This window comes from Bubalus bubalis, chromosome 1 (genome assembly GCF_019923935.1).
Source record: "Bubalus bubalis isolate 160015118507 breed Murrah chromosome 1, NDDB_SH_1, whole genome shotgun sequence".
Taxonomy (NCBI): domain Eukaryota; kingdom Metazoa; phylum Chordata; class Mammalia; order Artiodactyla; family Bovidae; genus Bubalus; species Bubalus bubalis.
In genome coordinates this window covers 133138828-133154700 of record NC_059157.1, presented here as the reverse complement: position 1 = coordinate 133154700, position 15873 = coordinate 133138828, and the positions used below count along the sequence as shown (strand labels likewise).

Here is a 15873-nt window from a genome sequence, read left to right as displayed (position 1 = left end):
TCCATGGGGTCGCTAAGAGTCGGACATGACTGAGTGACTTCACTTTCACTTTTCACTTTCATGCATTGGAGAAGGAAATGGCAACCCGCTCCAGTGTTCTTGCCTGGAGAATCCCAGGGACGGGGGAGCCTGGTGGGCTGCCTTCTATGGGGTCGCACAGAGTCGGGCACGACTGAAGTGACTTAGCAGCAGCAGCAGGATTTCACATAGCTACTAACTGGCATAGTGTAGATACAAACTAAGGTCTTCAGATTGTTACATGCTCTTTCATTAAAAGATTTCTTCATCAATATATATTTGTTGAATAAACATGAAGATCTCAGGATGATAACAGCTTTCACCTTTCGCATGCTGGTTGATGCTTGAAATTCATCCTTAAAATTTCCTTCCTTTTTGCTTAATGCCTTAACATGATTTTAAATTATAGTACTTATTGGTCAGGGAAGTACAACAGAAGTCTTGATTTCAGAGTGTTTTGTGCTTTTTAATTCTTTATCTCTTTCCCTACCCTCCCTCTCTACACCACAAACAAAAATGCTTACATAACAGTATGCTAATTATTTCTGCTAGGAATCCTTAGAATTGTACTTCTATCAAAATTTGCTTTACAATAAAGACCAAGCATAGTTTCTTACTTCCATGTCAGCTGGGTTACAGTGTATGTCAGTTAGGATTCAGAGGATAAGAAATTTATTGCAAGGAATTGAGGGCTGGCTAGGCAAATCCATAATATATAGGGGTAAATATATATCTATATATAGATATAAATATCTATAGACATAAATACATAGATATAGACATACTACTACTACTACTACATACTGGAGAATCCCTGGGATTCTCCAGGCAAGAACACTGGGGTGGGTTGCCATTTCCTTCTCCAATGCATGAAAGTGAAAAGTGAAAGTGAAGTCGCTCAGTCGTGTCTGACTCTTCATGACCCCATGGACTGCAGCCTACCAAGCTCCTCTGTCCATGGGATTTTCCAGGCAAGAGTACTGGAGTGGGTTGCCATTGCCTTCTCCGAGATATAAATAGACATAAACATATAGATACATATATTTATATATATAGACATAAATATATAGATATATATCCAAAATGTATAGGGATATACATAAATATGTGTATATATATATTTACATATAATACATATACTGGAATATTAGCCATAAAAAGAATGAAATATTATAATGCCATTTGTAGCAATCTAGAGATTATACTAAGTGAAATAAGTCAGAGAAAGACAAATATCATATCACTTACCTGTGAAATCTTTAAAAAAATGATACAAATAAACTTATTTATAAAACAGAAAAAGAATCACAGACATAGAAAAAAAACTTATGGTTCCCAAAGCAGAAAAGAGCAGGGAGGAAGGGATAAATTAGAACTTTGGTATAATCAGATACAAACTATTATATATAAAAGAGATAAACGGAAATGTCCTATTGTATAGCACAGGGAGCTATATTCAATAATTCAATATCTTGTAATAAACTGTAATAGAAAAAATCTGAAAAAGGAATTGTATATGTGTGTATATATATGTATATAAAACTAAATCACTTTGCTGTACACCAGAAACTAACAAAACATCATACATCAATTAAACTTCAATTTGTTGACAAAAAAACAAGCTAAGAAGAAAAGAGAATTTAATCCATCCAAACTGAGGATTATAACCCAGGAAACAAATTCTCAGAAGTTCCAAGAATTGCTCCATTGGTCAGGAGTTAGAGATGCAGTTTCATTGATTTTTGAGACAAATTATATAACATATTGACAGGTTAGCTTTGTATCGATAGATAGCTCAATCAACCAAGTATTTTTTTCTTTTTCAATTTCACATAGGCAGACAAGGCTTTGGTCAGTGCCACCTCTTGTACCCTTGTCTGAGATGAAAAAAATACATTAAGCATAGAATTACAATGTAATGCTGTCTTGTGAAGAAAGGGGCCAACCTTTTCTCATAGGGTGATTTCATCCTCCTGCTTTGAGAAGGTCTGTTTAATGTGTAATGTAGATGCACACTGCACATTGTGAAAAGTCTGACATGAAGGGAGCATGTCATTTGTCTTCCTTTATTTTAGTCTGATCGTCCTTCCACAGAATATTTAAGATTTTCCTTATCAAAATTTTTTAAAGGGTGAAAAAGCAAACCATGGTCTAAAGAAAATACAAGTGTAATAGGTTGGACAGTATCTCCCCAAAATATGTGTCCAAGTTCTAACTATTGATACCTGTGAATACGATCTTACTCAGAAATAGCACCTTTGAAGATATAATTAAGGATCTTGAGATGAGATCAACCTGGATTTAGGAGCCAAGATCCCAATTCCCATACTGGATCTACCGACCAGTGTCCATATAAAAGAAAGGAGAGATTTGAGACAAGAGCAGAAGGTCATATGAAGATAGAGGCAGAGATGGGTGGGTGCCATGTATCTTTAAGCCAGGGCTTCTCTGGTGGCTCAGCTTGTAAAAGAATCTGCCTGCAATGCAGGAGATGTAAACCAGGGAATGCCTCTAGCCACTAGAAACTGTAAAAGGCAAGGAAGGAACGTCCCCCTAGAGCCTCCAGAGAGAACTTAGTCCTGCAGACATATAGACTGTAGACATATGGCCTCCATATGACTGTGAGAGAATTAAAATTTTGTTTAAAACAAAAACAAAAAGCACTCAGGGCAAGTCATCAGTAAGGCTTGGGCAGGAACTAACAGTTGATCCTGCAGTCCACAGGCAGAATGCCTTTATTAGGCAAATATCAGTTCTGCTCTTAAAATCTTTTGATTGATTGGATCACCCAGATTACCCGAAATAACCTCTTTTACATTCAGTCCAGTCCCTCAGTCATGTCTGACTCTTTGTGACACTATGGACAGCAGCACACCAGGCTTCCCTGTCCATCACCAATTCCCGGAGTTCACTCAAACTCATGTCCATCTAGTCAATGATGCCATCCAACCATCTCATCCTCTGTCATTCTGTTCTCCTCCCACATTCATTCTTTCCCAGAATCAGGGTCTTTTCAAATGAGTCAGTCGTTCCCATCAGGTGGCCAAAGTATTGGAGTTTCAGCTTTAGCATCATTCCTTCCAAAGAAATCCCAGGGCTGATCTCCTTCAGAATGGACTTGTTGGATCTCCTTGCAGTCCAAGGGACTCTCAAGAGTCTTCTCCAACACCACAGTTCAAAAGCATCAATTCTTCAGCACTCAGCTTTCTTTCTAGTGCAACTCTCACATCCATACATGACTACTGGAAAAACCATAGCTTTGACTAGACAGACCTTTGTTGGAAAATATGTCTGCCTTTTAACATGCTGTCTAGGTTGGTCATAGCTTTTCTTCCAAGAAGCAAGTGTCTTAATTTCATGGCTTAAGTCACCATCTGCAGTGATTTTGGAGCCCCAAGAAAATAAAGTCTCTCACTGTTTCCATGTTTCCCCATCTATTTGCCATGAAGTGATGGGACCAGATGCCATGATCTTACTTTTCTGAATATCGAATTTAAAGTAAGTTTTTGACTCTCCTCTTTCACTTTCATCAAGAGGCTCTTGAGTTCTTCTTTGCTTACTTCCTTAAGAGTGGTATCATCTGCAGATCTTAGGTTGCTGATATTTCTCCTGGCAATCTTGATTCCAGCTTGTGCTTCATCCAGCCCAGTGTTTCTCGTGATGTACTCTGCGTATAAGTTAAATAAGCAGGGTGACAATATATAGTCTTGACATAGTCCTTTCCCAATTTGGAACCAGTCTGTTGTTCCATGTCCAGTTCTAACTGTTGCTTCTTGATCTGCATACAGATTTCTCAGGAGGCAGGTCAGGTGGTCTGGTATTCCCATCTCTTGAAGAATTTTCCACAGTTTGTTGTGATCCACACAGTCAAAGGCTTTGGCATGGTCAATAAAGCAAAAATAGATGTTTTTCTGGAACTCTCTTGCTCTTTTGATGATCCAGCAGATGTTGGCAATTAGATTTCTGGTTCCTCTGCCTTTGCTAAATCCAGCTTGAACATCTGGAAGTTCATGGTTCACATATTGCTGAAGCCTGGCTTGGAGAATTTTGAGCATTACTTTACTAGTGTGTGAGATGAGTGCAATTGTGCAATAGTTTGAGCATTCTTGGGCATTGCCTTTCTTAGGGATTGGAATGAAAACTGACCTTTTCCAGTCCTGTGGCCACTGCTGAGTTTTCCAAATTTGCTGGCATACTGACTGTAGCACTTTAACAGCATCATCTTTTAGGAATTGAAATAGCTTAACTGGAATTCCATCACCTCCACTAGCTTTGTTCGTAGTGATGCTTCCTAAGGCCCACTTGACTTTGCATTCCAGGATGTCTGGCTCTAGGTGAGTGATTACACAATTGTGGTTACCTGGATCATGAAGATCTTTTTGTACAGTTCTTCTGTGTATTCTTGCCACCTCTTCTTATCTTCTGCTTCTGTTAGGTCTGTACCATTCCTGTCCTTTATTGTGCCCATCTTTGCATGAAATGTTCCCTTGGTATCTCTAATTTTCTTGAAGACATCTCTAGTCTTTCCCATTCTATTGTTTCCCTCTATTTCTTTGCATTGATCACTGAGGAAGGCTTTCTTATCTCTCCTTGCTATTCTTTGGAACTCTGCATTCAAATGGATATATCTTTCCTTTTCTCCTTTGCCTTTCACTTCTCTTCATTTCATAGCTGTAAGGCCTCAGCAGACAACCATTTTGCCTTTTTGCATTTCTTTTTCTCGGGGATGGTCTCCGTCCATAGTTCTTCAGGCACTTTGTCTATCAGATCTAATCTCTTGAATCTATTTCTCACTTCCACTGTATAATTGTAAGGGATTTGATTTAGGTCATACCTGAATGGTCTATGAATGGTCTAGTGGTTTTCCCTACTTTCTTCAATTTAAGTCTGAATTTGGCAATAAGGAGTTCATGACCTGAGCCACAGTCAGCTCCCGGTCTTGTTTTTGCTGACTGTATAGAGCTTCTCTATCTTTTACATAGTCAACTGATTATAGATGTTAATCATAAATAATCTCCCAGAAATACCTAGGGTTAGTGTTTGGTTGAATAACTGGATACTCGCTCTTACCATGAAGTAGGTATTAGTATTCTGCATTTGTGGATGAAGTACCTGAGGCTCAGAAGGATGAAGTGGATTTAATTGCAAAACTGTGTCACTTGCCAACTCTAGAAAGTCCCAGGACTTTCCTTTGAGCCACGTGCAGACCAGGAGCAGCAATACTCCGGGGATGTTAGAAATGGACACTTGGACCATGTGAATCAGAATCTGCAGTTTAATAAGAATCCTCAAGTACAAAATTCCTGAGTACAAAGTTTGAGAAGCACTAGTCACGGGTTGGAAAAGGCCAGTTTTCAAACCAATCCCAAAGAAAGGCAATGCCATGTAATGCTCAAACTATTGCACAATTGCACTCATCTCACACGCTAGTAAAGTAATGTTCAACATTCTCTAAGCCAGGCTTCAGCAATATGTGAACCATGAACTTCCAGATGTTCAAGCTGGATTTAGTAAAGGCAGAGGAACCAGAAATCTAATTGCCAACATCTGCTGGATCATCAAAAGAGCAAGAGAGTTCCAGAAAAACATCTATTTTTGCTTTATTGACCATGCCAAAGCCTTTGACTGTGTGGATCACAACAAACTGTGGAAAATTCTTCAAGAGATGGGAATACCAGACCACCTGACCTGCCTCTTGAGAAATCTATATGCAGGTCAGGAAGCAACAGTTAGAACTGGACATGGAACAACAGACTGGTTCCAAATTGGGAAAGGACTATGTCAAGACTATATATTATCACCCTGCTTATTTAACTTATACGCAGAGTACATCACAAGAAACGCTGGGCTGGAAGAAGCACAGGCTGGAATCAAGACTGCCAGGAGAAATATCAATAACCTCAGATATGCAGATGACACTACCCTTATGGCAGAAAGTGAAGAACTAAAGAGCCTCTTGATGAAAGTGAAAGAGGAGAGTGAATAAGTTGGCTTAAAGCTCAACACTCAGAAAAGTAAGATCATGGCTTCTGGTCCCATCACTTCATGGCAAATAGATGGGGAAACAATGGGGACTTTATTTTGGGGGCTCCAAAATCACTGCAGATGGTGACTGAAGCCATGAAATTAAGAGATGCTTACTCCTTGGAAGGAAAGTTATGACCAACACAGACAGCATATTAAAAAGCAGAGACATTACTTTGTCAACAAAAGTCCCTCTAGTCAAAGCTATGGTTTTTCCAGTAGTCATGTATGGATGTGAGAGTTGGACTATAAAGAAAGCTGACCGCAGAAGAATTGATGCTTTTGAACTGTGGTGTTGGAAAAGACTTTTGAGAGTCCCTTGTACCGCAAGGAGATCCAAGCAGTCCATCCTAAAGGAGATTAGTCCTGAGTGTTCATTGGAAGGACTGTTGTTGAAGCTGAAATTCCAAATCTTTGGCCACCTGATGTAAAGAGCTGACTCATTTGAAAAGACCCTGATGCTGGGAAAGATTGAGGGCATGAAGAGAAGGGGAGGACAGAAGATGAGATGGTTGGATGGCATCACCGACCCAGTGGACATAAGTTTGGGTAAACTTCGGGAGCCGGTGATGGACAGGCAGGCTGGGCGTTCTGCGGTCCATGTGGTCTCAAAGAGTCGGACACGACTGAACTGAATTGAGTCAAGGATTGGCTCCGTGATAAATAATACGCTTGCAAAGGCGGGAGACAGGTTGGATCCCTGGACCTGGAAGATCCCCTGGAGTAAGAAATGGCAACCTCGTCAGGTATTCTTCCCTGGAAAATTCTGTGCACAGAGGAGTCTGGAACGCTAGAGTCCATGGGGTCGCAAAGAGTTGGACACGCGAAGAGCTGGACACGAATAAGTGAGCGCGCGCGCGCGCGCGCGCGCACACACACACACACACACACACAGCTAAGGTAGTCTATAAGTCAAAAGGTTTTTCTTTATTGCTGATGGACGAGCAAGCAGGTTCCTTGTCTGGCACCCCAACCCAACCTCATCTGACCGCACCTCTCCTCCTTTTCGCTCTCCCTCACTACACCAACCGCTGGCAGCTAGCTACGCCGAGGCTGGGCAGAGCTTTGGAAATTTTGAAGGCAGACGGAGGCGAAGCAGAAGTTAGGGGAACTGAAACGCATTCTTGTAGCAGCATTCTCTGCCAACAAAAACTCTTTGCCCTCTACCCTTAAGAAATATGACGTTCGGCGAATACGCACTTCCGGTCATGGAGCCAAACAAAATCCGAGAGAGCAAGAGACCGGAAGTAGCCGCCCTCGTGCCTCTCCTCCCGCCCCCTCTTCGTTTTCCCAGCATCTTTTGGGAGAATGAGGTTGCTTGAGGGCTGTGGCTGAGGTGCGGTTACTGGGTGACAAGTCGGAGCCCGGACTGGGTGAGTGCCCGCTGTCTCGGCCGTGGATCGGTTCACTTTGTTCGGGTGACCTTCGTCCTGCCGGGGATAGGGGGCGGGGAGTCGTGCGCGGGGCTCTCTTTGAAGAGGCGTCGCCGCGGGTCTGCGGCAAAGGAGCGAGCTGGAGGGGTTGCGAGTGGGGCCGGCTCCCGGGTCGGGCCCGCAGAGCCCGCGAGGTCAGAGCCCAGGGAGTCGGGCGGCCGGGCCCGGGCAAGGGCTCGCGGGACGGGGGTGGGGTCTGGCCCCGAGCCCCGCAGGCGGGGCTCGCGCGCCTGGTGTGGAGGACGGGAAAGGCCTTTCTCCAAGGCAGGCGTTCACAACCGGTTGAACCGGGTGGTTATTCTCACCGTGCTTTCTCACGCAGCCCTTCGGTCAGTCATTTTCTGACCCCTTGAAGTCTCAGCCTTCTTTATGGCTGCTCTGCTCCATTTTACAGACATGCACACAAGGATTAGACAGGTGTGTGATCGGTTTTGTTGGGTGCTTTTTATGAGAAGCTACCACAAAAAATTATTTTTCTTAAATTCCTTGAAGTTCTTGTTACTTTGGCTGGAAACGTTGATGCTCTTTATAAGGCTTGTCTCCTTATATGCTGAGATGAGAACTCCTGCTTTCTAAACGTTAGTATTTGCTCTTTTTAAAGCTTGCCTCCTTATTTGTTGCGACAAAAACTAATTTCTAAACGTTAGTATTGCGTCAAACGTTAATATGATGTTGAAGTTCTATTTACTCACTCTACCTATCTACCACCTATCTACCACCTAGAGGTCCAGATTGAGAAACAGTAACTTACTGTTGGTGAACTTGGCTTCATCTCACTCATCCTGTTCCCTGATGTAGTTAAGAGTCACATGCACTCTTACTATCATGAAAACAAATAACCCATTCAAAAAAATGGGCAAAAGACCTGAGTAGACATTTCTCCAAAGAGGACATACAGATGACCAACAGGCACATGAAAAGATGTTCAGCTTCAGTAGTTATTAGAGAAATGCAAATCAAAACTACAGTGAGATATCACCTCACAGCAGTTAGAATGGCTGTCATCAAAAAATCCAAAAACAACAAATGCTGGAGAGGGTGTGGAGAGAAAAGAACCCTTCTGTATTGCTTCAGTCAGTCAGTTCAGTCACTTAGTCGTGTCCGACTCTTTGTGACCCCATGAATTGTAGCACGCCAGGCCTCCCTGTCCATCACCAGCTCCCGGAGTTCACTCAAACTCAAGTCCATCGAGTCAGTGATGCCATCCAGCCATCTCATCCTCTGTTGTCCCCTTCTCCTCCTGCCCCCAGTCCCTCCCAGCATCAGGGTCTTTTCCAGTGAGTCAACTCTTCGCATGAGGTGGCCAAAGTACTGGACTTTCAGCCTATATTGCTTATGGGAATGTAATAGTCACTATGGGAATCGATACAGTCACTATGGCAAACAGTATGGAGGTTCCTTAAAAAACTAAAAATAGAGCTACCATATGATCCAGCAATCCTACTCCTGGGCATAGATCTGTAAAAGAACATCCAAAAGGATACATGCACCCCAGTGTTCATTGCAACACTATTTACAATAGCCAAGACATGGAGGAAACCTAAATGTCTGTCAACAGAGGGCTGGATAAAAAAGATGCAGTACATATATTACAATGGAATATTACTCATGCATTAAAAAGAATGAAATAATACCATTTGCAGCAGCATGGATGGACCTAGAGAGTGTCATACTGAATAAAATGAGTCAGAGAAGGAGAAATATCCTATGACATCCCTTGTATGTGGAATCTGAAAAGAAATGATACAAATAAACTTACAAAACAGAAAAAGACTCATAGACTTAGAAAAGGAACTTATGGTGCCAGGGGAAGGGGTAGTTAGGGACTTTGAGAAGGTCTTGTACACACTGCTATATATAAAACGGATATCAATAAGGACTTTCTGTATAGCACATGGAACTCTGCTTCATGTTATATGCTAGCCTAGATGGGAGGAGGGTTTGGGGAAGAATGGTACATGTATATGTATGGCTTCCCAGGTGGTGCTAGTGGTAAAGAACCCACTTGCCAATGCAGGAGACACCGGTTCAATTCCTGGGTCGGAAAGATCCCCTGGAGGAGGGCATGGCAGTCCACTTCAGTATTCTTGTCTAGAGAATCCCATGGACAGAGCAGCTTGGCAGGCTATAGACCATGGGGTTGCAAAGAGTTGGACACGACTGAAGTGACTTAGCACACCTGTGTACGGCTGAGTACCTTCAAGGTTCACCTGAAACTGCCACAGCGTTGTTAACTGACTATACCCCAGTACAAAATACAAAGTTTAAAGTTTGGGGGGAAAAATAGAGTCACATGCACTCAGAATTTGGCTAGTTTTCATCAGCAGCAAAGGGAACTAAAGTAGAAATTGCAGTCAAATTTTGGGCAATAGACTTCACATATTTTAGTGGAATATTGCCCAAAGGTAGTCTTTAATTGTCTGAGTAAATCACTTCTCTCCCAAAAACAGCTACGTAAGAATATTTAGGGGGACTTCCCTGGTGGTACAATGGCTAAGACTCCACATTCCCAGTGCAGAGTTTGATCCCTGGTCAGGGAACTAGATCCCACATGCCACCATTAAGAGCTTGAATGCTGCAGCTGAAGAGCCCACAAACTATAACTGAGACCCAGCAGAGCCAAATAAATATTTTGGAAGTTTATTTCATTGGGGAGTCAGTGTTGCTGAAAAGTGTCATTAACTCACCTGTCTTTAATTCTTACTTTTCTTACTTTTTATTTTCAGCATAATGGCAGAAACTGCTTCTCCACTGAAGCACTTCGTGCTGGCTAAGAAGACAATTACAGCAATCTTCGACCAGTTACTGGAGTTTGTTACTGAAGGATCACATTTTGTTGAAGGTTAATTTCTCTAAGTTTTTAAAATAATTACTTTGGAAATATATAAAGATCCTTTATTCTTTCAACCTTGGATACAGAACACATACAGAGCATTGTACTATATGAGATACCATAACAAAACCCATTTCTGCTGACCAAAGGAGGAAGATTGAATTATATTAATAGCAACTAAGAAAGAAGTGTATGTGTGAGGTCCTGTTCTAAGCACTTAATAATAGCTCATTTAATATTCAAATCAACACTGAGGCAGATTGTAATCACACTCATTTTAAAGATAAAGGACCTAAGGCACGGAAAAGGTAAGCAGCTTACCAAAGATCACACAGCTTGTAAATGCCCGGACTAAAAAGTCAAGCAGCCTACATTTAGCCATTATACTTATCTCCCTGTCAACTCAAAAGTTAAGTCAACATCTCAGATCTATTTTAGTGAAAAGTGAGACAGGAAAGCTGTGACAAACCTAGACATTGTATTAAAAGCAGAGACATCACTTCGCCAACAAAGGTCCATATAGTCAAAGCTATGGCTTTCCAGTAGTCAAGTATGGATGTGAAAGTTGGACCATAAAGCCTGCGCACCAAAGAATTGATACTTTTGAACTGTGGTGCTGGAAAAGACTCTTGAGAGTCCCTTGGAGAGCAAGGAGATCAAACCAGTCAGCCCTAAAGGAAATCAACCCTGAATAGTCATTGGAAGGACTGATGCTGAAGCTGAAACTCTTAATACTTTGGCCACCTGATGCAAAGAGCCAGCTCAGTGGAGTTGGCTGAAGCTTCAATACTTTGGTCACCTGATGCTGGGAAAGATTGAAGGCAAAATGAGAAGAGGGTGGCAGAGGATGAGATGGTTAGATAGCATCACCAACTCAATGGACATGAATTTGAGCAAACTGGGAGTTAGTGAAGGACAGGGAAGCCTGGCATGCTGTGGTCCATGGCGTCACAAAGAGTCAGACAGAGCTTAGTGACTGAACAACAACCATTACCTATTCAAACCTCACTCTTAACATGTGAATCCCTCTTCTCAGTTCAAGATTTGAAGCTCCTGTCAGAATGAAATTATAATTGGTGGATATTAGGTTCTAGTTACTCTGTTCAGAAATGCATTTTGGTCTTAGGTGGGTACTTTGTATTGATGAATAATAAATACCCTTTTGGGTCTTCCCTGGTAATCCACTGGCTAAGACTGTCCCAATGCAGGGGACCTGGGTTCAAATCCTGGTTAGGGAACTAGATCCTACATGCTGCAACTAAGACACGGCACAACCAAATAAACATTTAAAAAATAAATACTCTTTTGACTGGACCTCTGTAATTTTTAATAATTTTGTACTTCTGAGCAGTATTCTTAATGACCCATTGCAACAAGGCATTCACCTTTTACCAAATTTTCAGATACCATGCTATTTTTATTTTCAAATGTCATGTTAATATAGAACAAAACCAAAATGTATGTACATCTTAAGTATTCTGTTTTATAATTATTGGAGTGGGTTGCCATTTCCTTCTCCAGGGATCTTTCCAACCCAGGAATCAAACCCAGGTCTCCTACACTGAAGGCAGAGTCTTTACTGACTGAGCTACAAGGGAAGCCCTATAATTAACTTAATATTCATCTATATTATTTTGTCTAATACCATTTTAATTTTACAGCAACATATAAGAATCCAGAACTTGACCGAGTAGCTACGGAGGATGATCTGATAGAAATACAGAGGTATAAAAACAAGCTTTCCATCATTGGTGAGGTGCTGTCTCGGAGACACATGAAAGTAGCATTTTTTGGCAGGTAACTCTTGACTATTCTTCTCAAGGATAGTTTTCAGCTTGATCATATCTGCAGCTTTGTTTTTGATGTTTCAGCAACGGTATTCCTTCTCCTTTTTACAGCAGTTTCTGCTCATATTAAATGTTAAAGCTATTAGCATGTAAAAGAATTTGTTCATTTTAGTTCCTGATATAAAAAAAGCTTTATGGTATAAAAAAAGAAAGTCGTTTCTTTTTTAAGGGTGCCCATCTCTAAGAATTGGCTTCTTAGCCAATTATAAGAATAGAAAAACAGATAAGTATCATTTGTGACTTACTCTTTTAAGTTTCTGTTGATTATCAGGTGTGTCTTCCAAAAAGATTTTCAACTCCATGATTCCCAGAGAAAGAAGAAGACATACCATTCCTTAAAGAAATTCTGGAGTGAAAAGTGATTTCTGCCACAGCTCATACATTAATTTAGGGACCATTTGTTAACTGTCTATGTCCCAATCACTCTGTTGGACACTAGAGATACAAAGACAAATGACAAGGCCCATACTTGGTTGTTCAGATATCATGTGTTGTGTATCAGTAGAGGCATTTATTTACTCATTAAGCTAACCTTGTAGAGGGCTTTAGCGCTTGGTGGTAGCCTATGCATAGAATTCTCTGTGTCTTATTCAGTGTCTGACTCCTTTGCATTCTTAAAGTCTCATTCTAAATGTTACTATAGAAACCTTTCCAGACCAAGCTATCTAAGGTATTCCTTTTCAGTTATTCTCTACTAAACCACCTTGTTTATGTCCTTGAAAACTTTTCTTCAGGCTCTGTTTCTGTTTGTCTTTTGTTTTATGTTATTTGGTTTACCCGCTTGACCTTATGCAGAGTCTAGTATGAAGTAAGGAGAAGGCAATGACATCCCACTCCAGAACTCTTGCCTGGAAAATCCCATGGACGGAGGAGCCTGGTGGGCTGCAGTCCATGGGGTCGCTAAGAGTCAGACACGACTGAGTGACTTCACTTTCACTTTTCACTTTCATGCATTGGAGAAGGAAATGGCAACCCACTCCAGTGTTCTTGCCTGGAGAATTCCAGGGACGGTGGAGCCTGGTGGGCTGCCGTCTATGGGGTCGCAGAGAGTCGGACACGACTGAAGCTATGCAGCAGCAGCAGCAGTATGAAGTAAGTCCATGAAAGAGACCCTACCTCGGGTTAGGGTGGAGTAGGAGTCAGAGTAGGAGAAGGCAATGGCACCGCACTCCAGTACTCTTGCCTGGAAAATCCCATGGACGGAGGAGCCTGGTGGGCTGCAGTCCATGGGGTCGCTAAGAGTCGGACACGACTGAGCGACTTCACTTTCACTTTTCACTTTCATGCATTGGAGAAGGAAATGGCAACCCACTCCAGTGTTCTTGCCTGGAGAATCCCAGGGACAGAGGAACCTGGTGGGCTGCCGTCTCTGGGGTCGCACAGAGTCAGACACGACTGAAGTGACTTAGCAGCAGCAGCAGGAGTCAGAGTAGGAGGGAAGAGGCTTGTTGGGGAAGTGATGACTCAGTTGTCCTACTTGAGAAGAAGAAATAGGAATGGGTTTTGCATGTGAAGAAGGTCCAGCCCGGATTTAAGAAGACGGGACCTTAGACGACACCTTGTGGTGGGAATCAAAAAGGCAAGAAAGATAAAAAGGGTAAGGGAGGATCTCTTTATGGGAAAGGTAGGATTTGTTTTCCTCCATTTTATTTTTCTGAAATGTACCTTGCTAATAGTTATGTAAATCAAGTTGTCAACTTTTTCATAAAAAATGGAATCTGGTGAAATTTTTGTACAAAATTGCATTCTAAAAAAGTTGGCCTTTGACCCAGTGAAAGAACAAAATTTTTATCATTATGTGTTGTCATGATTTTGTGCATTCATTCTTCAGGACAAGCAGTGGGAAGAGCTCTGTTATCAATGCCATGTTGTGGGATAAAGTCCTCCCTAGTGGGATTGGCCATACAACCAATTGCTTCCTGAGTGTTGAAGGAACCGATGGAGATAAAGCCTATCTCATGACAGAAGGGTCAGATGAAAAAAGGAGCGTGAAGGTATACCGTTTGACCTTTAGTAGCATAATGCACCTGAAATAATGTCCTTAACTTGTTCTTTTGGAAAGCTCTTTACAAGATGTCTGCATTGCTAGAGATGGAAGAACCATTAGTATTTCTCTTCATAGCTTTTAAAACCATCAGTAATATTTTGGATTTTCTAAAGTACTTTTGCTTCAGAGCTAAATTCTTGGAGGAATAAAACCTGTCTTTAACTTAAAATGAAGATAAATTAGAATTAAAAGTTTATAAAAATTTTAAAGTACTGTTCCCAGTGAAAAGAAAATTACTGAGGTGTGTCATCACTGTTTAATCACAAATCTTGTCTTTCTAAACAAAAGTTTTTTTAAAAAATTGGGCTCTGGAATCTGTTTTTGACCCGCATCTGTGCCTTTAGAAACTGTTTTTGCCTTCAGAATATTTGGTAAGCTAATTCATGTCTAAAGGCTATACTTTATCAGATAAAGGCCAGTGGTAGTTCCCTGCTGCTGCAGCTGCTAAGTCGATTCAGTCATGTCTGACTCTGTGCAACTCCATAGACGGCAGCCCACCAAGGCTCTGCTGTCCCTGGGATTCTCCAGGCAAGAACACTGGAGTGGGTTGCCATTTCCTTCTCCAGTGCGTTAAAGTGAAAAGTGAAAGTGAAGTCGCTCAGTTGTGTCCAACTCTTAGCGACCCCATGGACTGCAGCCTACCAGGCTCCTCCGTCCATGGGATTTTCCAGGCAAGAGTACTGGAGTGCGGTGCCATTGCCTTCTCCAGTAGTTCCCTACCTTGTATAAATTTCTTAAGGAATTCAGTGGCACTAGGTTTTTTCAGCCAAACCAAAAGAAAAAACAATTAGGATGCAAGGTGTTTGCTTTGGTATGAAAGCAAGTGGAAAAGGCACTGCTTCTCATTATATTCACTTCAATCATAAGAGCTTTCCCACAAATACAGAAGTTCAGTATGTGAAGATCCATGCCATTTTAGTTTTGACTAAACTGTAGGTGAATTCATAGGTCTAGTCATCCTCCTGTGAATTTGCTGTTTGATCACAGCAGGTAACTCAATCGGCCTAATACCCTTCTGTATTTATTTATGAACAATAAATGAGATGATATTTATAAAAATGTTCAAAACTTTTAAGCCATACAGAGGAGTCACAAGTTTTTAATTCTGTCAGAAAGTTTATAAAAGCAAGCAAAAAACCACTACCTATCATTGTCACTGTGGAAATTCACTTCAACCCTGATCAGGACTACTGTGGCCATTTGATAATAGATGTTTCCCTTTTAAAGTTTCGTTTAAGTTGCAAAAGAATCGTAGAGGTATGTGTGCTGATGCCCTTTCCTTGATTATTAATCTTGTCTTAAGCCCTTTGAACTTAATTTGTATGTTTAATTTAACACGTATATGAAAGATAATAAACAAATGTCTATCAGAAGTCATCTTGAGTAGAAATATTTTAGAGAGCTTAAACGGAAAGGCCATCAGTCAGTTCAGTTCAATTGCTCAGTCGTGTCCGACTCTTTGTCACCCCCTGGACTGCAGCACACCAGGCTTCCCTGTCCATCTCCAACTCCCAGAGTTTACTCAAACTCATGTCCATTGAGTCGGTGATGCCATCCAACCATCTCATTCTCTGTTGTCCCCTTCTTTTCCTGCCTTCAATCTTTCCCAGCATCAGGGTCTTTTCACATGAGTCTGTTCTTCCCATCAGGTGGCCAAAGTATTGGAGTTTC

At 41.5% G+C, this 15873-nt stretch overlaps 1 protein-coding gene across 2 annotated transcripts in view; it reads left to right on the top strand.

Moving 5' to 3' along the window:
- Nucleotides 1-7256: 7256 nt before the first annotated feature.
- The window catches only part of MFN1 (mitofusin 1), a 38775-nt gene continuing 30158 nt past the window's right edge, over nucleotides 7257-15873 (top strand). The window contains exons 1-4 of one of the 2 annotated variants that reach the window (XM_006054298.4): nucleotides 7257-7415; nucleotides 10202-10317; nucleotides 11970-12105; nucleotides 13987-14149. In XM_006054298.4, the coding sequence (XP_006054360.3) occupies nucleotides 10206-10317; nucleotides 11970-12105; nucleotides 13987-14149 (411 nt within the window). In that variant the 5' untranslated portion in view covers nucleotides 7257-7415; nucleotides 10202-10205. Of the gene's footprint in view, nucleotides 7416-10201; nucleotides 10318-11967; nucleotides 12106-13986; nucleotides 14150-15873 lie in introns of those variants that run through there. The other variant, XM_025287974.3, reaches the window with a different exon arrangement.